The sequence below is a fragment of the Acomys minous genome, assembly GCF_964271855.1.
Source record: "Acomys minous genome assembly, chromosome: 10".
NCBI classification, from domain to species: domain Eukaryota; kingdom Metazoa; phylum Chordata; class Mammalia; order Rodentia; family Muridae; genus Acomys; species Acomys minous.
Window position 1 is genome coordinate 29935597 of NC_140491.1, and position 27348 is coordinate 29962944.

At 47.5% G+C, this 27348-nt stretch overlaps 2 protein-coding genes across 2 annotated transcripts in view; both read right to left on the reverse strand.

The window, feature by feature from the left end:
* Positions 1-2511: 2511 nt before the first annotated feature.
* DRD5 (dopamine receptor D5) lies at positions 2512-5652 on the reverse strand. The gene has a single exon (XM_084798512.1). The coding sequence runs from the start codon at positions 5556-5558 to the stop codon at positions 4125-4127; it is 1434 nt and encodes a 477-aa protein (XP_084654638.1). The 5' UTR covers positions 5559-5652; the 3' UTR covers positions 2512-4124.
* Positions 5653-24962: 19310 nt separating this feature from the next.
* Positions 24963-27348, reverse strand: part of OTOP1 (otopetrin 1) — a 29350-nt gene continuing 26964 nt past the window's right edge. The window contains exon 6 of the mRNA XM_084799047.1: positions 24963-26437. Coding sequence (XP_084655173.1) covers positions 26267-26437 — 171 coding nt within the window. The 3' untranslated portion in view covers positions 24963-26266. The remainder of the gene's footprint in view (positions 26438-27348) is intronic.

A 27348-nucleotide genomic window follows, 5' to 3' on the forward strand; every position in this document is an offset into this window, starting at 1 on the left:
ATATGTAAGGTTAGTGGGAAGGCCAGGAAGGTACATGGTCCATCCATGGGAAGCCTTAGCCTTAGCCCAAAGGCTGCCTTATCCACTGCTCTCATGGCCTCTCTCCCCATCATGGAGCAGGTGCACAGGGATGGCCTGGTGATATGGGAGCTAAGAATTGGATATGCTGACCTCCCTGGTAGCCCCTCTTACCTTGAAGGACAATTAAGATGAAAGACCCTGGGGGCAGAGAGATGGCCGTGTGGGTAAAATGCTTGCCCTGCAGGGATGAGGGCAAGAGCTTAGATTCCCAGCACCCACATATAACCAATGAGTATCTACAACAGGAGGATCCTGGGGGCTCATGAGTCGTCTGGTCTAGAGTCAAATCAGTGAGAGACCTCCTCACTGAAAATCAGGAGAAGCAATTGAGGAAGACACTCCACCAAAGTGAGCTGCTGACCCCCCAAAACAGAGACAATTACACATATACACACATGTACATGCATGCATACATACACACATATACACATACATACATACATACATACATACATACATACATACACACACATACATACACACACACACACACACACACACACACACACACACACACACACAGATCTAGAAAGGGTTAAAGGCCCCATGTTCCAGGTTGCCTGGGCTCAAGTCTCATTCTGCTATTCATAAGTTGTGTGAACACAGGTAAGCTGCTTCTCCTACTAACGCCTTCACGTCGGCATCCGTAAAAAGGCTTAACAAGCACAAGCACTTGCTGCTCTGGAATACGAAAGTTACAAACTCCATGCAATCATTGGATCCTGATGGCTGCAAACACTGACACACGCCCTTTCATCCAAGTTCTCCAAGCACACTGGCCTCCTTTCTCTTCTCTAGACTGGCAGAGCACAGTCCGTTTCCAGACCTCAGCACCTGCCCACACTGATCAGCTCTTCCATTTCAGAGAAACCTCCCTTCAGAACCCTAAGTGTAAGCATGGTTTCTTTTTCATGTGTGTCTGATGGATGTCACAGGTGGCATGGTCCAAGGCAATGTAATAGGAACTTACCTGAGCCCACTAATACTAGGCTCCAAGACATGAGAGGATCTGACAGATAACTGTATTCCCAGTGTGTAAGTCTATGCTGAGCACGTGGGGCATGGAAACAGTACACAGGAGAACTGTTGTCTTAGAGAGGGGAATTCCACAGTCCTCAGGGGATGAGTTTCCCATAACACAAACCTCTTTTTTTTTTTTTTTTTTTTTTCTTTATGGATTTCTTTTTTTTTTTTTCTTTTTTTTTTTTAATACATTTTTATTAATTTATACATATTACATCTCAGTTGTTAGCCCATCCCATGTATCCTCCTATCCCTCCCTTCCTCCCACTTCCCCCCCCTACTCCCCTCCCCTATGTCTGTGTCTGAGGGGGATCTCCTCCCCCTGAATATGCTCATACGGTATCAAGTCTCTCCTTGGTGACCTATTATCTTTCCTCTGAGTGCCACCAGGCATCTCCATCCAAGGGACATGATCAAATATGGGGCACCAGAGTTTGTGTGAGAGTTAGATCTTCTTCTCCACTCAACAGTGGAGAATGTCCATCGGCTAGTCCGGGTAGGGGTTCAAGGTTTTTACTGCCTATTTTTTCCTTGGCTGTTGCCACAGTTTGCGGAGGACCCCAGGGCCCAGACTCGCCTGTAGTTTTCCAGGACCCACTGGATCCTTCCATTTCCTCTTTCTCCCAGGCTTCTCACACCTAAAGTTTCAATAGGATGTCCTCCCCTCTTACCCATTATTCTGGTAGGTACAGTTTTTCATGGGGACGTACACCTTGGGCTAGTGTCTCGATATAAGTGAGTATATACCATTTAGCTCTTTTTGCTTCTGTGTGAACTCACTCATTATGACAATTTCTAGTTCAATCCATTTGTCCACAAATTTTGGAAATTCCTTGTTTTTAATAGCTGAGTAGTATTCCATAGTGTAAATGTACCACAGTTTCTTTATCCATTCTTCTGTTGAGGGACACGTAGGTTGTTTCCAAGTTCTGGCTATTATGAATAAGGCAGCTATGAACATGGTTGAGCATATGTCCCTGTCACAAACCTCTTTAAACTGAAACATTTGCCCACCATGTTGGCTTACCACAACCTGTTCTATAAAATGCAATAGCTATCTTTTAGCTTCTAGGTTTCCAGCTTTCTCAAACTGTGCTCCTGGAGTGGAGGACTGCAGAGAGAGAAATAGGAATTCCAGCCAACAAGGATTCTCAGGGTCAAAGACGCTGGGAAATGATGCCTGCTTGCATAGTTGGGATTCACGGTGCTCAGAAAAAGCTCTCCAGAGCCCTATAGGGAAAATGAGCATCGAACCTGAGTGTGCTGCATTCTCCAGACTCTACCTGTGATCATCCGCATCATGAAACACAGATTGAAAGTTAATGGTCAAGTCCTTCCATTTACAAATGCATCCAGAAAGTGAGGCCCAAAGGAGGCCAGAGGCTCATTCAGGATCATACAGCCCCCTCCTGAATCTTGGCACAGTGCGCCTTTTCCAGCCCCGGCCTGTGACGCAGGGATCTGTTTAGCTGTGAGTTTGCCAGAAGCCAAAACCTGAACGCAGAGCTCAGATCCCAGGATCAGTCTGACAAAAAATTCATGGGACTCAACATAATGAGTAAGTTTTGCTTTCGGCCTCACTGTTCCAGAGAATGATTCATTCAACAAACATTTATTAAGCACGATGTGACAGCACTGCACGTTTTACAGGGAACAAGACACGGCTGTTCAGAAGACTCATAATACAATTATCCACAAGGAAACCAAAATTGACAGAAGTGTCCTTGAGAAACCATCTTTGGAGCAGGGGCCTGTAGAAACTTACATATGCACATATAATTATACATATATGTATGTATGTATATATATATATATCTGTGTCTAATAAAATAATACTGGAATAAAGAACACTTTGCTGTACTTGGTGCAGAGCAGGAAAGCAAAAAGACAAACAAGTGGGCTCCTTTGTGAGCCCCTCACCGTATGAGTTCATTCAGTCACGTGTCACCTCCGGCTTTCTGCATGTGGGTTGAACTTCATTCCATTTGCTACAGTCTGCAAAGAAAATCGTCTGCTTCAAAGCAGGATTTCTGTTTTGAAGCAATATTACATCTAAAAGACCCTAGAAAATGTGGGCTACCGGACCCATGTCATGCTGAAACGCTCCGGATGAGAGATGGAGAAGATGAGGTTGTTATTCTTGACTGTCTTTTCAACGAACTGAGCGTATCTGCCTAGCAATCAGGACCATTGTCTCCTATGATTCTAGAAGAAGGTTCCAAAAGACAAAATAAAACCGAATGTCAGGCTTGAGAATTCTGCACCTAAAACCGTGGAAGTGAAACTAACTTTCAGTGTGTCCTGCACGTGTGACTGACTAATAAGAAGACGTGAGAATTCGGCAGTTCCTCAAGGCCCCTTGTCCTGTGTGTTCCCCAAGCAAAGCCGTACAAGAAACAAATGTGCGCTCCAAAACCCAGCTAGCTGTCTTTTAAGAGCACGCTTGTGGTTTCTCCAAGATCATCGCTGAGTTCTGAGCACCAATTGGAAAGGCAAAGGTGACACACACACCCCCCACCCCAGCCCCAGCCCCCAAAACATGTACGGTGCACTTATTAAAACCAGAAGAAATCAGGAAGAAATACTGAGCACAGGAAAATATGCCCCCCTCACACACACACACACCCTGCACTAAAGAAGCTCCAGAGCACAGGACTATAAACCCACCCAAGTCTCCAGAAAGTCACAGCCCATCCTAACAATAGCCACTCAGACCTATCTTTTAAAAAGCAGACCGAATGCAAGTCATAGAACCAGCCTTTGTTAGAAAGGTTAAGTTAAGGTGTGCTCTTAAAGGAGCAGGCTCCGTTCTCTTCCTTCTTCCCTGTCCTCTTCCTGGCCCCATTATCTGAATTCATCTCAACAGCCTCGGCTAATTTTCTCAGCTAAGAATCAATTGGTTTCTATGCAGCCAGACTACAGAAAGCATATGCACACTGGGAACGTGTGTATTTGTGTGTGTGTGCATGTGTGTATGTGTGTAAATATGGCTGCAATTGTTTATGCCCATGATGGTGTTTCTAAGCCGTTTTATGAAAACAATTGGGGGTAAGAGGTGAGATTTTGCCTAAGGAAACCTCCTCCTCACAGTCAAGCTCCCAAACGGACTCAGCAGCCGGGTCACCGTCTGGGGTCGTTGGAGAGATTTGAGACATGTGATCGAAAGGCCCCTCCTCATCCTCATCCTCCTCGCCCACGTCCCTGTCTCCGGAGGACACGGCATTGGGGATCATGTGGACATAGGCAGCAGCGATCTCCTTGTGGAAGACAGTGTCTTGGTTGTAGGAAATGAGTTCATTACTGATGTTTACCGTCTGCACCGGGGTCCTGAAGCAGAGATGGCTACACCCCAGCAGCTGGGCGAACACCTTCCGGAAGTCTGCATTGAAGGCATAGATGATGGGGTTGAGAGAGGAGTTGGCCCAGCCAAACCAGACAAACACGTCGAAGGTGGTCTCGCTGACACAAGGGAAGCCAGTCCTTGGGCCCTGGGCATCCCCATTGTTGCAAAAAGGAACCATGCAGTTCAGGATGAAGAAAGGCAACCAGCAGCATACGAAGACCCCCATGATCACTGACAGGGTTTTGAAGACCTTGGTCTCCTTCTTAATGGACGCTCGCAGGCTGGGGTCTGGTTCACAGGCCCTGCGGCTCCGGCAACTCTGCGCATGCTCAGCTGCCCTCTCCAGGGAGGAGATGCGGCGGATCTGCACCTGTGCAATGCGGTAGATGCGCGTGTAGGTCACGATCATGATGGCCACCGGGATGTAGAAGCTGATGAGCGACGAGGAGATGGCGTAGGTTCGGTTGAGGCTGGAGTCACAATTCTCTGTCCTCCCTTCTCGCTCCCAGCCTTCTTCCCAGGGTGTCCCATTGGACGGCAGGCCCTCTGGTTCCTGGGCGCCTGCCTTGTCTCTATGCCAGTTGAGTTGGACCGGGATGAAGGAGATGAGGATGGACAAGGTCCAGGCCAGGCCCACCATGACCAGGGCTACACGCTGGGTCATCTTGCGCTCATAGCGGAAGGGCCTGGAAATAGCCCAGTAACGGTCTACGCTGATGATACACAGATTTAGGATGGAGGCAGTGGAGCACATGATGTCAAAGGCCACCCAAACGTCACAGAATGACCCAAAGGGCCAGTATCCAGCCACTTCAGCCACGGCCTTCCAAGGCATGACCAGCAACGCTACGAAAAGGTCTGAGACAGCCAGAGATACGATGAAGATGTTGGTCATCTTGGCGCGCAGGTGGCGGCTGCGGACGATGGCTGCGCACACTAGCACATTGCCCAGCAAGGTCCAGACAATGAGGAGAGTCAGGAGGCTGGCGGTGACCACCTGCGCGGGTCCCAGCGGGGCCGCCGAGCCCTCCGGGGCGCCCGCCTGTGCCAGCTGCCGCTGCAAACCCAGCCGCGCCCGATGCGCGGTGCCATTGCGCCCAGTAGGCAGCATCTCGTACTGGGTAGCACGGGCGCGCTGCGTGCGGTCCCAACTTCGGCCCTGCGCCCCTGGAAGGCCCCATCGGGCACCCCAGAGGGTGCTCCTGGCCCTGCAGCTGACTGTCCCCAGACCCGAGGGGCGCTCACCCTGCACTGCGTGGGATCCCGGAATGTTGGCAGCCTCTCGCGCCTCTGGTCCCCACGATGGGGCGGGAAGCGACTCGTGCCCGCGGGCCGGCCAGGATGTGATCCTGTGTAGGCAGCGCGCCGGGCAGCCACTGCCGCTGCGGCTGCGTCTGGTTCAGAGTAGGAGAAGCGCAGAGCAGCCGCCAACGGGGGCGGGGGCCGGAACCGCCGGCACCGGGCGATCACTGTGGCGCGGTGGCTGCCACGTCCCGCGCGCCCGCCCCTATGAGCCACGCTTCTGCGGCCCGCGCGCCCTCCCACCTGTGCCTGGCGTAACTCTCTGTCGCCTTCTTCCAACTCCAGAGGCCACACACAGGTCCGAGAGTGGCCTCAATGCCACACCCTCTTCCCGTGCCTGGGAATTAGCTTCTCCCGAACATCTGGTGCCTCTCCCGGATCACCTCTGGGGCCCCAGCCCTAGCCACATTTGTAAAGACAGAGGTGGAGGAGAAGTGGGACTCAGCAGCGTTCAGACAAACTCAAAGACTTGGGGGATAGGAAGGCGGCCTAAGATGTCACAGACACACCCTGAACTCGTATTCTGGGCCATAGGACCCTGAATTCCCTACTCAGCTTTGCTGATCCTTGCTTAAGAGACAATGAGGTCTACTCCCCGGGTATGCAAGATTAGAGAGTCACCCAGAAGGTGTGCTGGAGACAGCGGCCCCACCCCCTCTCCCACGCCCACCTGAGACTCAGCTGTACTCAGGCCTCCACAAGAGAGCTTCCCCCATCATCCTTCATCTTGGAGGCGCCTCCCTAATTCCTAATTTTGGACGTGCTCAATCTACCTGGGCAGTGTGGGAGGGGCGTGTCCTATCTACCACCAGGAGAAATGTGAGCCATGAGGAAATGCTGCACAAAGGTTTTCTGGACTTCAGGACAGCTGAACTCTCAAGAGCACAGCCAACATTGTTAGCTAGGTAGGAATGGACTGGCTCGGACCTTATAACCCCATTCTAGCCACAATCACCTCAGCTTGAGACTGAGTGTCGTGACCTTGGAAGCACCATTCACCATGCAGACTTTTCTAGCCTCAGTGATAGGGGAGGTGTAGTAATGCCCCCACATGCAGGGTCATAAGGACTGCTTGCCTGGCCCAGCATACAAACATTACAGAGAAGAGCTCAATGTATTTCTGCTGAGAAGCTAGGCTGGGGACTGGGGTGAGGCTTGCCTCTGTGGCCAGTCTTCTTCCTTGTCTGCAGTAGGAGAGAGTGAAGCTCAGGCAGAGAACAGAGCAAAGCAGAGATGGACAGAACAGGGGGAGAGAGACACACGCAGACAGAGAGACTCAGAGAGAGAGAGAGAGAGAGAGAGAGAGAGAGAGAGAGAGAGAGACAGAGACAGAGACAGAGACAGAGAGACAGACAGACAGACAGAGGTGCACAGACAGAAGCGAGAGGGAGGGAGGGAGAGAGAAAGGAAGAGAGAGAGACACAGAGACCAAGAGAGACACAGATAGACAGAGGAGAAGAGAGAGGGAGAAAGGAGAGAGAGAGAGACAGAGAGAGAGAGAGAAGGAAGAGAGAGACAGAGACATAGAGACCAAGAGAGACACAGATAGACAGAAAGAGGAGAGAGGGAGGAAGGGAGGGAGAGAGATACAGAGAGACAGAGACAGAAACACAGAGAGAGAGAGAGACAGAGAGAGAGAGAATATCTTGAAATCCAGTCACAGCTCTGGTCTTTGCAGTTGTAAAAGCCAACGAATCACTTTTGGCTGAAAGGCATCGTTAAAACTTCAGATGCCACCTGCCATCCAAAAGCTCACCCATGCAAGGAACAAGGAATGCTCAGGGGCATGAGAACAAGAAGCTGACTGCCTGCCTGTTGGGCTGGCAGGGTGGGCAAGGCTGACAGGAGGGGACAGCACAGCTGGAGAGCAGGTGGCACTAGGGCATCCCCAGCAGTGGGAACAGAGTATGGAAAAGATTTCTCTTCTCTTCTTTCTTTCTTTCTTTCTTTCTTCCTTTCCCGGTTTTTCAAGACAGGGTTTCTCTGTGTAGCCTTGGCTATCCTGGACTCGCTTTGTAGACCAGGATGGCCTCGAACTCGCAGCGATCCTCCTGCCTCTGCCTCCCAAGGAAAAGATTTCTAAGAGCTCTCATGGTATCCAGAAGTCATCTTAGCTTCCCCTCTGTGGTGAGAGTCAGAGCATACAGCCAGGGAGGCATGGCATGCCATTCCTGTGGGCATCTTCCAGGAACAATGGTGTGTGACTGGCTTGGTTGATCAGTGGTTTGACGGGAGAGGTAGCTCGGCTGTCATGGCACTTGACTAGCACACACAAAACGCTGGCTCCATTCCCAGCACCACTTAAGTGGATAGGATGATACATGCCTGTGGCCCCAGCAGCTTGCATGAGTGAAGTAGAAGAGTCAGAAGTTGTGGTGGTTGGATGAGACCGTCCATCCAACTGGTCCCAGCTGCTGGTGCTTGTTTGGGGATGGATTAAGAGGTGTGGCCTTGTTGGAAGAAGTATGTTATCAGAGGGGGACTTAAAGACTGGTTCTCTCTGAGAGGCAGAGGCAGGTGGATTGCTGTGAGTTCGAGGCCAGCCTGGTGGTCTACAAAGCAAGTCCAGGACAGCCAAGGCTAAGACACTCTCTCTCTTTCTCTCTCTCTCTCTCTCTCTCTCTCTCTCTCTCTCTCTCTCTCTCTCTCCCCCCCCCCGCCCCGTGTGTGTGTGTGTGTGTGTGTGTGTGTGTGTGTGTGTGTGTGTGTGTTGTGTGTGTGTGTGTTGGAGGTTGGTCTGGTCTGCCCAAAGGAACAAACTCACTTACCCCAAGTTGTTTGTTCCTTGCCTCAGTACTTTTTCCTGTTTGACCAATAAAGATCCATCACACCTGGACAAGGCAAATAGGATAGGCGTGGCTAAGGTTCCTAGGCTTTTGGAAAAGAGACAGGAAGAGACCGAAGGGAGAAGAGCAGGAAGGAGGAAGGCAGCTTCATGGGTTTGGTGCAGGAAGAAGCACGTGGCCCCTGTGGATGGAGATTTGGCCCAGATGATGATAGATAGCAAGTATTTGGGATTACGGATGGGAGGTAGCTTGAAAGAAATTATTAGAAGCAGATGGCATGGGATTGGAGCAGGTATGGGATACCTGTCCCAATATGGGAGGTAGTTTAGGGGATTAATACCTGCCCTGCCCCAGGTTAACTAAGGCTATTTTAAAATAGAACAGGTGTCTGTGTTTTGATTGATTGCTAGTGGGTTAGAAAATACTGCCATAATAATATTTCAGGGATACTAATAAACTTTATTAGACCTTGCTGATAAGTTAACCGCAACACTCTGCTTCATGCTTGAAGATTAAGATGAAAGCCTTCAGCATCCAGCCCCTGCCACCATGTCCTACTACTTTCTGGCATGATTGTCTTGTCCCTCGGGCGCCCTAAATCCAAACAAACCCTTTCTTCTGTAAGTTGCCTTAGCTATGGTGTTTCATCGCAGAAGTTTGATGCCATCCTTGTCTTCATCTTGAATTTGAGGCCACACTGGGTGTCTTGAGGCCCTGACCTTAAAAGGAGGGTGTAGTGGAAGTTTTGTTTATGTAAACATGTCCTTTGTTTTGATTCCAAGTGTGGACCGTGAAACCGAGACTCATGAGAGGATGGGTGATCCTTGTCAGCTGGGGACTGCCAGTGTGGGGAGGTGAGTTTTGGCAGCTGGAAAACATCCTGTTTTGGACTCTAAGAAGGTATAAATAAGAGTCCAAAAGAGAGAGAGAGAGAGAGAGAGAGAGAGAGAGAGAGAGAGAGAGAGAGAGAGAGAGAGAGAGATCGCTTTTTGCATCAGTTTGCATAGCTTTGCTTCCGGATGCTCCTGAAGAGAAACGCCCCGGAGAATGTTTTGAGGAGGCTGCTGCTGATTTGTTCCACTGTTGCCTTTTGCTGCCGCTGTTGGTTGTTTGCTGTCTGTTGCTGTGTTTGCTGTTGCTTTGCTGAACTTCTGAAATCCTGTCAACAAAGAGTAGAACCACCCCCCAAGGAACTGAGTCTAAAAAGGTCTAATTACCCTGTCCCTACTAACCTTCTTTCTCTTATACCTAGGGTGGGTGGGTTAGAAGGGAGGTGGAAGCATTAAGGAACCCCAAATAAAGTAGATTTAAAAAAAAACAAAGCCTACAGGGGGGTGGGGAGTACATAGGTGGCTGCTTCTTTTTCTCACGTGATTCTCATGTTTTCAAAACAGTCCACCAGAGTCCAAAAAAAAAAAAAAAAAAAAAAAAAGGAGCTGAAGACCAGAGGCCTCGTCCCATCTCAGGATCCTGCCTCCTCAGGGCTGGTTCCAAACAGATAAGTGGCTGTAAGCCCCTCCATTCATCCACCCCAGAGTCCTGCTCTCAGAAGCTGATGTGGGAAATGGTTCTCTCCTCAGCTGGCTCCTGCAGACCTGCACTAAGGACATGCTCAGAGCACCCAAGCACAAGGCAGTCTCCTCACTCGCATGCTCTCCTTGGCACTCACTGGTCCTTCTTTTACTGATGACGCACCTTAAGTGGATGTGTTTCTCTTGATACAAAGGTCATTTGTCAACACTGGTGTGACAGAGCGTGGAGCTCGTCCCTGAACGTCCAATCCCCAGCCCCTCAACACGGCTAGCTTGAAACACCAGAGCCTGCTATTAAAAGAGGAGAGGCGACTTCTGCATTGCCTCAAGCTTGGCCTCTTTGTCTTCAGGCAAAGGCAGGCCACATGCGGCTCACCCCAGTTCAGAGGGTCCTGGAAGTTTTGTCAGCTTTCAAAGAAGTTGCGTGCTCCCACAATGCAGTGTTGTGTAGAAAGGGGAGGAGGCGCGTGAAATAAGCTGTTAGTTTACCTGTCTGAAAACTGTGAGCAAGCTGCTGACCTCTCAGAGCCCCCTGCTGGCTCATCTTTAAATGGGAGCAATGCATTGCTGCGCCATGCATAGGTGGAATGGGTAATAAAAAGGCTTTTTACTCAGGACACGGCAAGTGTCTAATTCAGTCAAATTTTGCTAAACTAATGCCATGTAGCAAACAGCCCTAGCATCTTGACAGCTGGAAAATTACAAGCTGTATTTCCTGCTTATGACTTGTAGCCAGTGACAGAAGCTTCACCTCAGAGTAGGGGGTCAGGGTTCTGTTTGCTCTGTATGTCTTTCCCTTCCGGGACAGTGGCTCCCTGGAGCTGGTGCAGGGGCTTGCAGCAAGCCCGCCCTGACCCCGTGTTCACTTAGAGCTGTGGACAGGATTGTTGGCCAGTAGTTGCCCATACACACAGGCCATAATACATAGACTCCAAAGTTGTTTCCCTACTCCACAGCGGTTGACAGTCAAGCTTTGCACTCATCCCCTCTGTTGTGCTCTATTTTTTGCATCCTGGTTGCATTTGCAGTCACCACTGGCCGGCATCTTCTGTGGATAATTGGCTCCGCATCCACTCAGTGCTCTCCCGCTGTGACAGTTCTCCTAAAACAATGCAGCTTTCCCCCCGCCCCCCCCCCCACGCTCAGATGATTCCTTGGGATCCTGTTATTTATCATTAGCTTGGTTAGTAAAATGTACTCATTAACCCCAACCGTCTTTAATCGCCAGCCACCTCCTATTTTCCCAGCCTTGATTCCGCCACCCATATTTTCCCAACCACCTCAGTAGTGCCCTCTTTTTTCAGCCCACTTCTTTTGAGGCCCCGCCCAACTCTGCCCTTGCTCTTGTCCCTAGCTGAACTGTTCTACCTTCTTTTTCCTGAGTAGAGGGGAATTTATAGTTGTCCTTAAATCCTGTACCCAAGACTCTAGGCAGGAAGCCACTGTCTTTTCACTCTGGCAACACACAAGCTCGCCTCACTGTACTTGAGCCCGAGAGTGCATCAGCACCGAGCCCACAGATGGTACCAATGGGGAGGTGCTGAAAGCTTCCCTCTAAGATTTGTCCAAGGCAAGGATGCCCACGCTCACCATCAATATTCCATACTCCCACTTCTATTCAGAATAGAGCTTGAATTACCAGCAACAGCAATTAGCTAAGAAAAAGAAACAAAGATAGGCAAGTTGGAAAGGAAGAAGTAAAACTATCTCTATTTGTGTATAACATGGTCTTATTGGGGGAAAGACCCCAGTGCCAGGCGTGGTGGCACACGCCTCAATCCCAGCACTCCGGCGGCAGAGGCAGGGGGATCTCTGTGAGTTCAAGGCTAGCCTGGTCTACAAAGTGAGTCCAGGACAGCCAAGGCTACATAGACCCTGTCTCAAAAAACCAAAAAAAAAAGGGGGGAGGGGAGAAGACCCCCAAAGACTTCACAAAATAAAACAAACACAAGTTTTAAAAAAAAGACCCTGTGAGATATAACAAATGAACCCAGTGAAGATTTAGCCTATGAAATTGATGTACCCAAACCCAGTGGCATTTCCCCTCTGAATTAACTGCACACAAAAGAAATTCTTACCATGGTGCGACAAGGAATAAATTTCGTAAAGAAAGTGAGAGAACCCCACGTTCAACCTTTAACATGTTGATGAAGCTGGAGACCACAGTGTGATGAGTAGTGTTACCTGACGCCACCTAGAGTCCCTGGAAGGAAAGTCTCAATGAAGGAGTGTGTAGATCAGGTGGATTGGGGGGTTTGTCTCTCTAGGGTTGTCTTGATTTTGGTAAGTGAGGTAGGAAGACCCAGCCACTGTTGCACTGGGCAGAGATCCTGAGCAATGCAAGTACAGAGAGGAGCCAGAGTGTAAGCAACCGTGCAAGCAACTGTGTAAGCATTCATTTTCTCTCCGCCCTTGGATGCCACTGTTTCAAGTCCCTGCTCTGACTTCCTAGAAACAGAACTGTAAGCCAAATAAAGCCTTCCTCCCTTATGGTTTCTTTTCTCAAGGTGACTTTTTGTTATTGTTGCTTTGTTTTATCTTGGTCTTTGTCTTTGTTTTTTTGTTTTGTTTTGTTTTAATCACCAAAAAGAAATGAAGCTAGGACACACAATTTGTTTGGAGATACTCCACTGTCAGAGATAGAAGAATTAATATTTATCAAAATGTCTACACTACTCAAAACAACCCACAAATTCAACATAGCCCTCATCACAATTCCAAGGGCACTTCTTGTGAGATAGGAAAAAGGACTGTAAAACCCGTATGAAAACCAAAAAGACCTCACATAGCCTCACATCTCAAAAAGGAGAAAAAAACGGTGGAGGTATCTGTCTCAGTCAGTGTTCTATTGTTGCAACGACACACCATGACTAAAGTAATTCTTATCAAAGAAAGCATTTAATTGGGGGGTTGCTTACAGTTGCAGAGGGTTAGTCAGTATAGCAGGAAGCAGACAGGCATGCCACTGGAGCAGTAGCTGAGAGCTTTACATCCTGGTCTGCAGGCAGCAGACAAAAGAGCGACACTGTGCCTGCCATGGGCTTTTGAAACCTCCAAGCCCACTTCCACTGACACACTTCCTGCAACAAAGCCATATCTACTCCCACAAGGGCACGCCTCCTAATCCCTTCCAAACACTCCCACTAACTGGGGACCAAATATTTAAATAGATGGTCCTGTGTGGGCCATTCTCATCCACCACTGTGCTGTAACTGCACCAGCATCATTGTCACAGATGGCGTTATTGATGGGGAAAGTACAGACCACAATCACACTCCTGACTTAAGGCCATATTATACAGCACTTGGAGTGTGACTCGTCAAGAGCGTGCACTTATTAGATGCAAGGCCCTATCACCAGTTTCAGAATAATCCCATTAATAAAAGTGTATCACAAAGCCATAATAACGAACACGGTGAGCTACTGGTAGAAAAAACAGAAGCATAGGCCAGTGGACCAGGAGAGAAATCCCAGAAATGAACTCAAACTCATTTTTAGCAAGGATACCAAGAAGACACCCAGGAAAAGGATAATCTCATTAGCGAATGATGACTGGAAAAGCGGATTTCCACCTGCAGAAAAGTAAAAGGAAAAACCAACTCAGAGACTTCTAGAAAAGAACAGAGAAGAAGAAGGCTCCCTGGCCAGGAACTCACTGTGTACAACAGGCTGCCTTTGACCTCACGGAGATCTACCTGTTTGACTCTAGAGTGCTAAGATCAAAAGTATGTGCCACCTCACCTGGCTGGCTATGACTTCTTATGTATCATACCAAAAGCTCATGCTACAAAATCCAAGAGAGAAAGTGTCACAAACATTAATAGAGTAAACCACAAGACTAAAAGAACTACAGGTTTGGGGAATATTCGCAAATCTTATCTGATAAGAGACAATAGCCAATATTTAAAACAGACTCCTGTGACCAATAGGAAAAAAACCCTCATTTCTGAGGCGGGGGGTGGGGTGGGGGGAGGGACGGGACACAGGATTTCTCGGTGTAGCCTTGGCTGTCCTGGACTCACTATGAAGACCAGGCTGGCCTTGAACTCACAGCAATCCACCTGCCTCTGCCTCCTGAGTGTTGGCGTTAAAGGCGTGTGCCACCACGCCCGGCCCTAAAAAACTCAATTTTAAAATGCCAAAGGATTTGAGCAGACTCTTAGGCAACGGTCATAAAAACAGTGGGCAGCACGTAACAGTTGCACACATCAGCAGTGTTTCAGCAGCAGCAGGAAACACAAATCAAAGCCACTCTGAGAGCAGCCTCCCATCCCGAAGGCACCAGCTCTCAAACGGACAAGGAGTCAGAGAGACCTGCTGCGTTGTTGAGGGTGTGAACTAGGGCAACCTGAGGCACTGTGAGTGGGATATTAGCAGGGAAGCCGCCATAACTGAAGGAGTCCGGAAGCAACAGATACAGCACACAGCTTCTGCCTAGGCTTTGCCACAGGAAGGGAAACCTTCGAGGGAGAGGGGTGGTCTCAATTAGGCTATGGGCACGCTGAGTTTAAGCCCCGCCCCCCCAAAAAACCTGGCTATTGGCATGGGCCAGCCTAGAGCTGAGATGCAAACCTAGGGATCAGCGATATCCTGGTGCGAAGCAAAACCTTGGTTCTGAGCTGGGTCATCCAAGAGAGCAGTAAGGAGCCAAGAGGTCCTTTGGACCCTCAAAGAACTTCAACCAGCCAGAACGTTGGGGGAGCCCACACACAATCCAGAGAAGGGCCAGAGGGCAAGGCCAGCCTAGAGGATGTCTTTGGGGTCACCCTTCATTCTGCAGAGATCCTGAGTCACACACGGCTTGATTAATGCCTCGGGTCACCTGGCTTTGAGCACATCCTCAAATTCTCTCTGTGTCTGTGTCTCTTTGTGTCTGAGGCACAGAGGGTAGGACAGGATGGTTCCTTGTAGCTGCCGGAACATCCTCAAGAGGCACAAAACAACAGGCCTTTATCACGGCAGTGTCCTGGAGGTGAGGACTGTCAGAGTGGATCTTGCTGGCTTAAATGGTGGGGGAACCTACATGAAAAGTTTCTGCTGTCCCTCCCAGCCTCCACCAGTGGCTGGCCTCCCTCACCTGTGACTCCAGATCCTATAGCTCTCCTTTAGAGGGTCACACCCCCTCCTCCATCAAGGACACTTGGGGTGACATACTACCTATTCGGTATCTTTGACTTAGCCTTGTCCACTGGTGCCATTTCCCATTTACAGGTTCTGAGCACATAGATATATTCAAACATGTGGGTTTCTCTCTCTGTCTCTCTCTCTCTGTCTCTGTCTCTCTATCTCTGTCTTTGTCTCTCTCTCTCTCTATCTCTCTGTCTGTCTATCTGTCTGTCTGTCTCTCTCTCTCTCTCTCTCTCTCTCTCTCTGTCTCTCTCTCTCTCTCTCTCTCTCTCTCTCTCTCTCTCTCTCTCGTTCTTTGGACTGTGTGGAGAGCCAGTGCTGTCTGAGATCAGCGTTGCCCATCTGCAGAGAAACAGCTAGTGCTGCTCAGCCACCCCTGGGCTCACTAGGACTTCTACTTGGGACTACCGTAAGGGTTCCTTGTGGCAGAATACATGTAGGGCAGCCTGGGTGCCATCTCAAGTCGCTTGATGACACTCCATCAGCCGAAGTGCAGGAAACGAAGGCCACAGGCAGATGAGACCCAGCTTGAGACTTAAGCCTCTTTCTACACCACGTCAGCCACTTCTTTGAGGGGCCATCCAGCTCTGTGCACACCAGCTGAGTGGAGAACCCAGCCCTCTCTCCAGAAGATACCACCTCTGGTCCCTGCTAGCATCTCCTCTTGCCCCAAGGAGACTGCATAGCAGACAGATTCACACCAGGATCAAAAGCCTCATGCATTCTTGTGTTCACCCAAAGCCATCCTTTCTCCTGGCCATAGCCTGGGAGGCTCCATTTTGCTTTTCAGAGAGATGAACCCTCCACTTGTCTCTCTCCAGCCTAGCTTGAACTATTTGGCCCTCTGGACACGGCTACTCCCTTACCACCTGTGTGTAGCTTAGGCTCATGAATATACCAAGAGAGCCTTCCTCTGCCAGCTACGGCAGGTCAAAGACTATGATCACTATGGAACTGAAGAGTACCCTGGCAACGGTACCCCACTGGTGTTGAGCTGACTCTGGCACACATGAGAGGATTCTTGACCAAGCTGGACGGTGGACACGTGGAAAATGGCAGCCAGTGGGTGAGACTCAAAGTGCCCTCGTCAACTCCTGCATCAGAGGCCTCCATTCTCAGGCTGGTCCCTCTGGGTTGGAATGCAAGAGCCCTTCTGAGGATGGCTGGTGGGAGGTGACCAGGCTGAGTCAACTACAGGCAACAAAGAAGACAGGTCAACATCAGGGGGTCACCAAACCCTGACCTGGGGCCAAAGCCAGCTCAGTTCCGCCCTTATGCCTTCTTATAGACACAGCTACTCCCACTCACTAAGGCACTCCAGTTCCCTTTCTCACTACAAGAAGGCAGAAACATCCCACAACGCCTATCCGATTCCTTTTTTTTTTTTTAAGTTTACTTTCTCTGGCTTAAATATGGATATTGTTTGGTCAGGCCCCATAAAAAGAAGTTCAGTAAAAGGTGTCTCCAGGGTCGTGTCCTGGGGGCCTCTGGGCTCCTGTCTTCTCACAGGTTGGTCTTGCACACACGTAAGAATTGCTTTGTGATCACACACTAGTTGCCCCAGTGACTTCTTCCCACAGTCACTTTGGGGCAGAAAGAATACCCCCCCCCCCTCCACTTCCACCGTTTTCCTACTCGGTAATGAAAATCCTCCTTAGGCCGTGTCCAGCAGAAAACCTCCTCTTCTCATTTTTCAGACCAGAGGTCCCGAAATGTTCTTTCTGCAAAGACCAGATTCTAGGAGATATCCCTGCAGTAATGTGTGTGCAATCACTCTTACTTTGCAGGAACAGTTTGACATGCCTCTCCCTCTTGCCCTCCTGGATACACATGCCCTGGACTCTGTACCCTCCTCCAGCAAAGATGGGCTTAAGTGCACTTAGTAGTCACCATCAAGAAGTCATCTCAAGACTCTCCCCAGCCCAGCAGGAGAGCCGACCCCAACCCCTTAAGCTTCCCCAGGGATGAGGTCCAGTCCTGGGCCACACACTTGCCGTCTGAAAGTCACTTTCTTCCAACCGGGCTGAGAGCGCCCTCTAGCGCTGCGAAGGTTCATGCAGGACTGGACCCTTGTGTTAGAAACCAAGGCCAGCAAGCAAAGAGACAGAAGGAACATGGCAAAGGAAGTGTCACCAACAAGGGCTCGGTAGGGATAGAAGATGTCCTCAAACCCTTACAAAGGACATTCACTTGTTGCTGGTCCCGGGTTTGCGCTCAGTGCGTGGGGGAGGCAGAGCGGCAGTCAGCGCGCCCCCTGCTGGTCACGTTTCTCCATAGCAAGAGTCCCTTTCACCTCACGGTGGTGTTTTGTTTGTTTTGTTTTTTTAACTAGGTGAAAAGTGAGATAGTGTGTCAATTTGGCCGGTGCTGATGAGCACGTGATTCTCTCTGAGGGCTGAGTCACGTGATCATAACAGCTACTACCATTGAGCTACCCTACTTTGGGGATCAGAGCACACCTGGCTGGGACACCCGTTCTCAGCCCCCATGAGTATTGACAACCTCCCTTGGTAGCTTTGTCTGGACTTCTTCCTTATTCTTCTTTCAATTAGATGTTTTCATTATAAAACACTTCAGGCATACAAAAAGTACCGAGGGAAACACAATGGATGCCGCTGTCTGGTCTCCTTGCTTAAGAGTGAAAATCCTCGAGGCACTGCATGTACTTGACCCCTGGTCTCCACCCAGCACCATCCCTGCTCACCGCACTGGACTTGGCATTCCTTCCTAGTGTGTCAGTAACTTCCTGCTGCACATTGTCTTCAAGAACATTAGCATGCTCGGGGCTGTCCTGTCTGTTTCTAAGCATCATGCTGGTGGCTTCATGCTGTCTATACTTCTGTGCTTTGTAATTTTTCCTTGAACACTATTTGAGAATGGTCTCCATTCAAAGACAGAGTTCTGGGTCATCCCCTCTCATTCCTGCAGGCACTCCACTGTGGGAGCAGTCCTGTACTGTATCCCCACTCCTGACAAACGTCGAGGATGCTCTCCACTTTTCCCCATCGCAGGCAGTGCTGTCAGGAACACCTGGCTACCCCTGAGCAGGTCTTAGGAGCCCCTAGAGGGCTGCAAATGCTCGATCTTAGGAAACGTGCATCTCCAGCCTCACTCAGCATTGCCAGTAGCTCTTTGGGCTGGTTTTTACCTGTTCCTGTCTCCTCCACAGTCAACATGCATCTCTTTCTTTTCACTGCTTTGACTAGGACATAGCGTGTCCTGCCCCCCAAGGACTCATGTGTCAGAGGCTCTCTCCTCCATGTGGTGATGGTGAGCGATGATGCGACCTCCTGAAGGTGGAGACTAGTGGGAGGTGCTTGAGTCACTGAGGGCGTGACCTCGGTGGGATTAAAGTGGTTCTTGCAAGACAAAGGATTATTCCTCATCAGAGCATTTCTGTAGGAGAAACCTTGGCCTTCCCTTTACTCTGACTCCCTGTCTTCTCTCTTCCACTTGGTTCAGGCTTAATGCAACAATGCCCCAGGGCCTTCCCACACGGAAGCAGAGCCCACTCAAGCTGATTGGACATTCAATCTCCAAAACTGTGAAATAAATAAACCAATGTTTCTCAATAAATACTCAGATTCAGCCATTCATTACGGCCTTAATTTTTTGTTTCCTTTATTATAGCACCAAAAGCCTAAAGCTTGGCTATTGTTCATTTTAGTTTCCCCCCTATGAACTGCTTCAGTATGAAAAAAATTATAATAATAAACTTTCCCGCTGCCAAAGCTAAGGCAGAAAGCTTAATGGCCTGCAGATGAGATCCACTGTCCAGCCTGCTGTCTGGGCTGTCTTTATAAGGGTCACCCCTAAAAGACTCTGAGTCCAATGACACGGTGATGACTTGGTCAAGCTCTAACAGGGTGACTCTCATTACACTCCAGTCCAATGTTATGGCTTCCTCCCTCTTCTTGGCAGAAGCCTAAACCCAGAAGCTGAGGCCTCCAGGCTACTGAAGGTTTAAAAGAAGGGTCAAGTTCATGCCAATCGAAATTCAGAAATGCATTCTCACGCCATGATTGCTGGATCAGCATAAAACAGGGCTCTTTGGATGAGTACCAAAGCTCAGAAATAAAGGTGTTCTCCATGGTGCAGCTTGGAATAGCAGCAACAAAAGAAAATTCTCCAAATGTACCAGAATGTCCTGGGTCACAGATGACCAAACAGAGTGGCATAAATATCTCCTGGAAATGGTCTCCAAAGTTACCCATAATCATATCTCAGTACCATGAAAGAAAATCCAACAAGGAGCCTTAATGGTACTAAATTACTTAACAGACTCCAAAATGATGCTTCTACAGGGATTGGGTTGACAAGATGCTGATGGGAAGGCAAGTCTCAGAAACTCCAGATCCACTGCATCTGAACTTCCAGCCAGGAGGGCAGGAGTCACTGTGAAGTCCCAAGGCAAACCCTATGCAGGCTAAAGGGTCAAAAACCAAGGCCATGTGGATTGGGAAATGGCAAAGAGTCATTGTAGAGTTAAGAAAAACAGCAAGTTACATCCAAGTTCAGTGCATGTAAGAATGACCTTGTTCGTGTGTGTGTGTGTGTGTGTGTGTGTGTGTGTGTGTGTGTGTGTGTGTGTGTGTGTTTACTAGCAGGTACCTAGAAACTGCAAGTTAACAAGCCATTGTGCCTGAATCATGGTTTCTCAACCTCAGCACTACTCCTGTTTGAGACCGAAAGGTCCTTTAGGATTGGGACTCTCCTCTGTATTGTAGGATGCTCAGAAGTGTCCCTGGTCTCTACCACTATGTGACAGCAGCTCCCGTAGTGACAGCAGCTAAACAAGTCTGTAGATCTTGTCATCTGTCCCCTGGGGGCCAAGACCACAGACTGAGAACCAGTGTTCTACAATGAAGGTGTTCTAAACATCTTTTGTTTTTAGAATGTATGCCTATTTTTTAAAGCTTTCTTCTCCTAAAACAGATATGAAGTGTTTAGTTCATGTATTTAAAAAAAAAAAAAAAGCTAATGTTTTCATTGCCTGTCAAGGAATTCTATTCAAGCCATAAGTGGGCTGACAAAGAAATTAGGGAAATAACACCCTTCACAATAGCCATAAATAATATAAAATATCTTGTTGTAACTCTAACTAAGCAAGTAAAAGACCTGTATGACAAGAACTTCATATCTTTGGAGAAAGGAAACAAAGAAGATATCAGAAGATGATAAGATCTCCAATGCTCGTGGATCAATAGGATTAACATAGTAAAAATGGTCATCTTACCAAAAGAAATCTACAAATTCAATGCAATTCTCATCAAAATTCCAACACAATTCTTTACAGATCTTGAAAGAGCAATTCCCAACTTCATATGGAAAAAATAAAAACCCAGGATAGCTAAAACAATTCTGTACAATAAAAAAACTTCTGGAGGAATCTCTATCCCTAATCTCAAGATGTACTACAGGGCAATAGTAATTTTTAAAAACACATTGTATTGGCATAAAAACAGACAGGTTGAGCAATGCAATGGAATTGAAGACCCAGAAATAAACCCACATACCTAGAGACACTTGATTTTTGACAAAGAAGCCAAAACCATATAATGAAAAAAAAGAAATCATCTTCAACAAATGGTGTGGTCTACCTGGATGTCTGAAAGTAGAAGAATGCAAATAGATCCATATTTATCACCCTGCAAAAAAACTTAAAAGTCAAAGTGCATCAAAGACCTCAACATAAAACTGGATACACTAAATGGAACAGAAGAGAAAATGTGGGAAAGTCTTGAACTCACTGGCACAGGAGACAACTCCCTGAACACACCAACAGCTCGGGCTATAAGATCAATAATTGATAAATGGGACCTCATGAAACTGAAAATCTTCTGCAAGACAAAGAACACCATCAATAGGACAAAATGGCAGCCTACAGAATCAGGAAAGACCTTCAACAACCCTACATCAGACAGAGAGCTAACATCCAAGACATACGAAGAACTCAAGAAATCAAACAGCAACAAACCAAATAACCCAATTAAAAATAGGGTACATAGCTAAAAAGAATTATCAGAATAAGACTATCAAGAAGCACTTAAAGAAATGTTCAATGTCCTTAGACGTCAGAGAAATGCAAAATAAAACAACTCTGAGATTCTGTCTTATACCCATCAGAGTGGCTAAGATCAAAAACTCAAGTGACAGGGCTGGAGAGATGGCTTATGGCTGGAAACACTAGCTGCTCTTCCAGAGGACCCGGGTTCGATTCCCAGCACTCACATGGCAGCTTACAAGTGTCTGTAACTCCTGTTCCCTCACACAGAAATACATAACTCAAGTGACAGCACATGCTGGCAAGGATGTGGAGCAAGGGGGGAGGGCATTGTTGGTGGGAGGGCAAATTTGTAAAACCACTTTGGAAGTCAATCTAATGCTTTCTCAATATTGGAAATAGTTCCCCTTCGAAACCCAGTATACCACTCCTAGTCATATATCCAAAAGATGCTCTACCATACCACAAGGATACTTGCTCAACTATATTCATGCAGTTTTATTTGTAATAGCCAGAAACTGGAAACAACCTAGATGTCCCTCAACAACAACAACAACAACAACAACAACAACAACAACAAACATGGATAAAGAAATGTGGTACATTTACACAGTGGAATACTATTCAACTATCAAAAACAAAAACCAAAATTGCCTGATGCAATTTTCAGGCAAATGGATGGAAGTAGAAAATATCATCCTGAGTGAGATAACGCAGACCCAGAAAGATACAGATGGTATGTACTCACTTATAAGAGGATATTAGCCACGAAGTTCAAGATATCCAAAGAAACTAAGTAACAAGGAGGAGTCAGGGGAGGGCACTTGAACCTCACTCAGAAGAGGAATTAAAATAGACATCTGAAGTAGATAGAGGGAGGGAATTGAACAGGAGAGGGAATAGAGAGGGTAGTGGGGGCGGGGTGAAGACTTGGGAGAAAGAACGGAAATCAATGGAGTCATCTCTGGGACAAGGGAGGCTCCCAAGCTGAGACTCCTAGCAGTGAGGGATATGGAGCCTGAAGTGGCCATCTCCTGTAGCCAGATGCTACTTCCAATGGAGTGACGGGGACAACCAATGAACCCACAAAACCTTTGACCCAAAGTTTGTCCTCCCTTCAAGGAGGGTGAGGATAAAGATGATGCAGAGATTTCAGAAATGTCCAAACAATGACTGGCCCAGCTTGAGACCCACCCCATGGGAGAGAGCCAACCCCTGACACTATTAATTATATTCTGCTATGATTGCAGACGGGAGCCTAGCAAGACTGTCTTCTGAGAGGCTTCATCCAGCAGCTGATGGAAACAGATGCAGAGACCCACAGCCAAACAATAAGCGGAGCTCTGGAAGTCTTGCGGAAGAGTGGGTCAAGAACACCATAGAAGATCTACAGAGTAAACTAACCTGGGTCCATGGGGGCTCAGAGAGACTGAACCACCAACCGAAGAGCATGCATGGGCTGAACCTAGGCCCCCTACACATACGTAGCAGGTGTGCAGCTCTCTCTTCTTTGTGTGGGTCCCCTAACAATTGGAATCGGAGCTGCCTCTGACTCTGTTGCCTGCCTTTGGATCCCTTTCCCCCTAGCTGGGCTGCCTTGTCTGGCCTCGGTGGGAGAGGATGCACTTAGTCCTGCTTCGACTTGATGTGCCAGGGTGGGTTGGTACCCATGGGGGCTTTCCCTTCTCTGAGGAGACAGGAAGGGAGAATGGGAGGAGAACATGGAGGGGGCTGCAGTCAGGCTGTAAAATGATTAAATAAATGAATCAATAATAAAAAAAAAAAACCAACCTACTTGGATGTAGCTACATTAACACTAATATTTACAGTCAGCAGGCTCAGTTTATTACAGTTTCAAAAGATATGGAAAATCACTTACAAAGACTTACTCTGGTGTCTATAGTATTCCTTAGGGGGCTCTAAAATGTTTATAAGCTTTGACTGTGGCTTCCTGGTGTTAGATATAGGGGTGTCCCTCTCTCTCCATAGGGGACTGGTCCCAGGGACCCAAGAATAATAAAGCCCATGGATGCTCAAGTCTTTTAGTAACAGGGTATTGTATGTGTCTACAGTCTGTGCATCTCCTTCTGTGGGCTTTAGATCTTCCCTGGGTCATTTACAATACCTAATATCTGGAATGTGGCTCACTCAGGTGGGGCATAGGCCCAGAGTTCAGCACCCCAGAACTGCGTAAAAGCAGGCATGGCCATGCAAACCTGAACCACGTCACTTGGGAGGTAGGGACAAGAAGACCAGGAGTCAAAGGTCGTCCTTGGCTAGATAGAAAGTTTGAGAAAAGCCTAGGTAAGATACAAGGTACTGCCTCAACACACACACAACTTAACACAATTCAAATGTCGCAGAAATGGCTGCTAAATAATATTGTTTAGAGGGAAATCACAAGCAAAAGTCTGTAAAAGGGGAGTAATTCTGACGCCATGCTGGGAACCAAACTCTGGTCATCTTCGAGAGCAGCAAGCCATCTCTCCGGCCCCTCCAAGACCCAATTCTTTTTTTTTTTCTTTTTTCTCCTTTATTAATTTATTCTTGTTACATCTCAATGGTTATCCCAACCCTTGTCTCCTCCCATTCTTCCCTCCCTCCCATTTTCCCCTTATTCCCCTCCCCTATGACTGTTCCTGAGGGGGATTACCTCCCCCTGTATATGTTCATAGGGTATCAAGTCTCTTCTTGGTAACCTGCTGTCCTTCCTCTGAGTGCCACCAGGTCTCCCCCTCCAGGGGACATGGTCAAAGGTGAGGCACCAGAGTATGTGAGAAAGTAATATCCCACTCTCCACTTTACTGTGGAGAGTGTTCTGTCCATTGGCTAGATCTGGGTAGGGGTTTAAGGTTTACCGCCTGTATTGTCCTTGGCTGGTGCCTTAGTTTGAGCGGGACCCCTGTGCCCAAATCTGCCTATCATAATGTTCTACTTGTAGGCTTCTAGGACCCTCTGGATCCTTCTACTTTGCCTTTCTCCCATGATTCTCTCATCTAGAGTCCCACTAGAATGTCCTCTCCTCTGTCTCAGTTTCCTGATAAGTGAAGGCTTTCGTGGGACATGCCCCTTGGGCTAATATGCAGATATAAGTAAGTATATACCACTTGAGTCTTTCTGCTTCTGGATTAACTCACTCATTATGATCATTTCTAGCTCAATCCATTTATCCACAAATTTCGGGAATTCCTTGTTTTTTATAGCTGAATAGTATTCCATAGTGTATATGTACCACAGTTTCTTTATCCATTCTTCTATTGAGGGACACTTAGGCTGTTTCCATGTTCTGGCTATTATGAATAAGGCTGCTATGAACATGGTTGAGCAAATTTTCTTGCTGTGTGCTGGAGCATCTTCTGGGTATATTTCAAGGAGTGGAATAGCTGGGTCTTGAGGAAGCCCTATTCCCATTTTTCTGAGATAGCACCAGATGGATTTCCAAAGTGGTTGTACTAGTTTGCATTCCCACCAGCAATGAAGGAGTGTTCCTCTCTCCCCACATCCTCGCCAGCATGTGGTGTCGCTTGAATTTTTGATCTTAGCCATCCTGATGGGTGTAAGATGGAATCTCAGCGTTGTTTTGATTTGCATTTCCCTGATGATTAAGGAAGTTGAGCATTTCTTTAAGTGTTTCTCAGCCATTTGATATTCCTCTGTTGAGAATTCTCTGTTTAGTTCCATGCCCCATTTCTCAATTGGGTTATTTGATTTTGTGGTGTTTAATTTCTTGAGTTCTTTATATATTTTGGATATTAGACCTTTGTCAGATGTGGGATTGGTGAAGCCAAGACCCAATTCTTAAAAACATTTTTATATGCAAAGCTGGCTAAATGCAGATGTGAGATCAGTGAATGTGGGGAGTCAACCACCTTTTAAAAACACAATTTTTATTATTTATTTATTTAATTAATTATTTATTGGTTTTTCAAGGCAGGGTTTCTCTGTGTAGCCTTGTCTATCCTGGACTCTCTTTGTATACCAGGCTGGCCTCGAACTCACAGCAATTTGCCTGCCTCTGCCTCCCCGAGTGCTGGGCTTATAGGCATGTACCACTGTGCCCAGCTTTAAAACACAATTTTAAATAAAGGGAACATTTTGCAAACATGGTTGCCTTTCGCAGGTCCACTTAGGAAAGCAACCTCGTGAGTGCTCTAAAATCAAAAAAGTCAAGAAAGCTAATTGTGGTACATTCATTTGATAAACTGACAGTGGTAAAATGATATTTGCAAGGAACTTATGACAGTGCAGAGAAAGGTGTCATCATATTGTCAAGTGGGAAAGCACAAGGATAACATTAGAAATGTCAGGTTATCACCAGCGAGTACAACAGTAGAAAAGTTATTCTTGCCATCACAGACAAAAGATACTCCACAATGTCCAAAATACTTGTTAGCAATGCAACATGGGTAATTTTATCCTGCCTCCTGTTCCAAAATATGCAGATTTTCTATATATAATAAACTGGATATAGGTGTAGCCAAAAAAGAAATGTTTATATTTTTTTAATACTTCAAAATGATCACAAATAAAAATAAACCAAAATTTTAGGTAAGCCCATGTGCTTGTATTAATCTTGAAACAAAATCTCATGCAGTTGATTGAAGGTAATTTTGCCCCATAATTAAGCCAGATTAAATACTAAAACTATAAACTAAAATGCATTTGTTTCCAAACTCAGTAACTCTGAGAAGGAAAAAATTTAAATTGATTGCTACACAGACAGCCAGGGAACAGTTGCACACAGTCACATAAATTACAGACAAGGGAATTCTTGTTATTGAAAAAAACTGTATCATTTCCCACCAAACTTGAATTGCCCTCTTCTGAAACACAGGGTCTCAGGCAAAAAGATATCGAATCATTTTGGATCTGATTGGAGCTGGCCCACCAAGGACAGGGTCCAGCCACCTAGTGCAGTTCATGCAGGGCAAGGGCAACGCCAGTCAAGCGGGTATAAAGAGGCATCCATCAGGCCTTTGTCTGACAGTGTTTGCTCATCCCAGTCCTTGGCAGGTGGCTGCAGAGCCCCCTTGTTCCTGGGTCCCTTCTCCTTTTATGAGGACACAAGCTAGATCTTACAATAGACCTCAAAGAGGGCAGCAGCTGCGTGCATCCGGTAGAAAATAGAGAAGGGCATGGCCAGGTTGACCACAATTATCCAGGGTTCAAAGCCAAAGACAATCTCCTCCAATCCGTTGTCATACTCTGGGCGGCAGCCAAAGGCAGGGGGGATCCAAAGCTGAAAGAGAAGAAGCAGCCGCCTGTCACCATTTCACCCGTGAACACTGCCGAGAGGCAGCCTCGAGCCACAGGCTCAACTGGAGATGTCTCCAAGGCCTGGTCCCCAGCTGACAAGCTACTGTAAGTTAACTAGGTCATGAGGGAGCTAGCTTTATCAGTGGGCTAAGCCAGGCCAGAGCCACAGCTTAATGGACTAGCACAAGGTGAGAAACAGAAAGAGTAGATATGTCACTGGGGATTACTCTAATGGATGTATCTTGTCCCCCAAACCTGTCATCTGTGTTACTCTGCTGCTGGGAAGTAAGCTGCTCTCTTCTGCACTTCTACGAGGATATTCTGTCACAGACCTGTAAGCAACAGAGTCAGCCAGGCCTGAGCAGAAACCTTCAAAGACGTGAGGCCAAGCCAACCCCTCCTCTCTGGAGCTGTTTACTGCAGGCATTGTGTCACAGTGCAAAAAGACCAACTCTGTGGTCAGAAGCTTTCTTTTTTTAATTTTTTTAAGTTTTTGTTTTGTTTTGTTTTATGTATATGAGTGAGTGCTCTATCTGCATGTTCACCTGCACACCAGAAGAGGGCATCAGATCACACTACAGATGGTTGTGAGCCACCATGTGGTTGCTGGCAATGGAACTCAGGACCTTTGAAAGAGCAGTCAGTGTTCTTAACCCCTGAGACATCTCTCCAGCCCATGTCAGAAGCTTTCAAGACACCTGGGGTCCCCACTCAAAGCCCTGGCTCTTCATGGATGCTGACACAGACATGACTCACAATGGCAGGGTGTGTGTGTGTGTGTGTGTGTGTGTGTGTGTGTGTGTGTGTGTCTGTCTGTCTGTCTGTCTGTCTGTCTGTCTATCTGTCTGTCTGTCTAGCATTCCTCACCTCCATGGGAACCAACAAATCTGTGAG

Bases quoted from the DNA above. Each gene is read 5' to 3' on its own strand.
- DRD5 (XM_084798512.1), bottom strand. From the start codon at position 5,558: ATGCTGCCTACTGGGCGCAATGGCACCGCGCATCGGGCGCGGCTGGGT.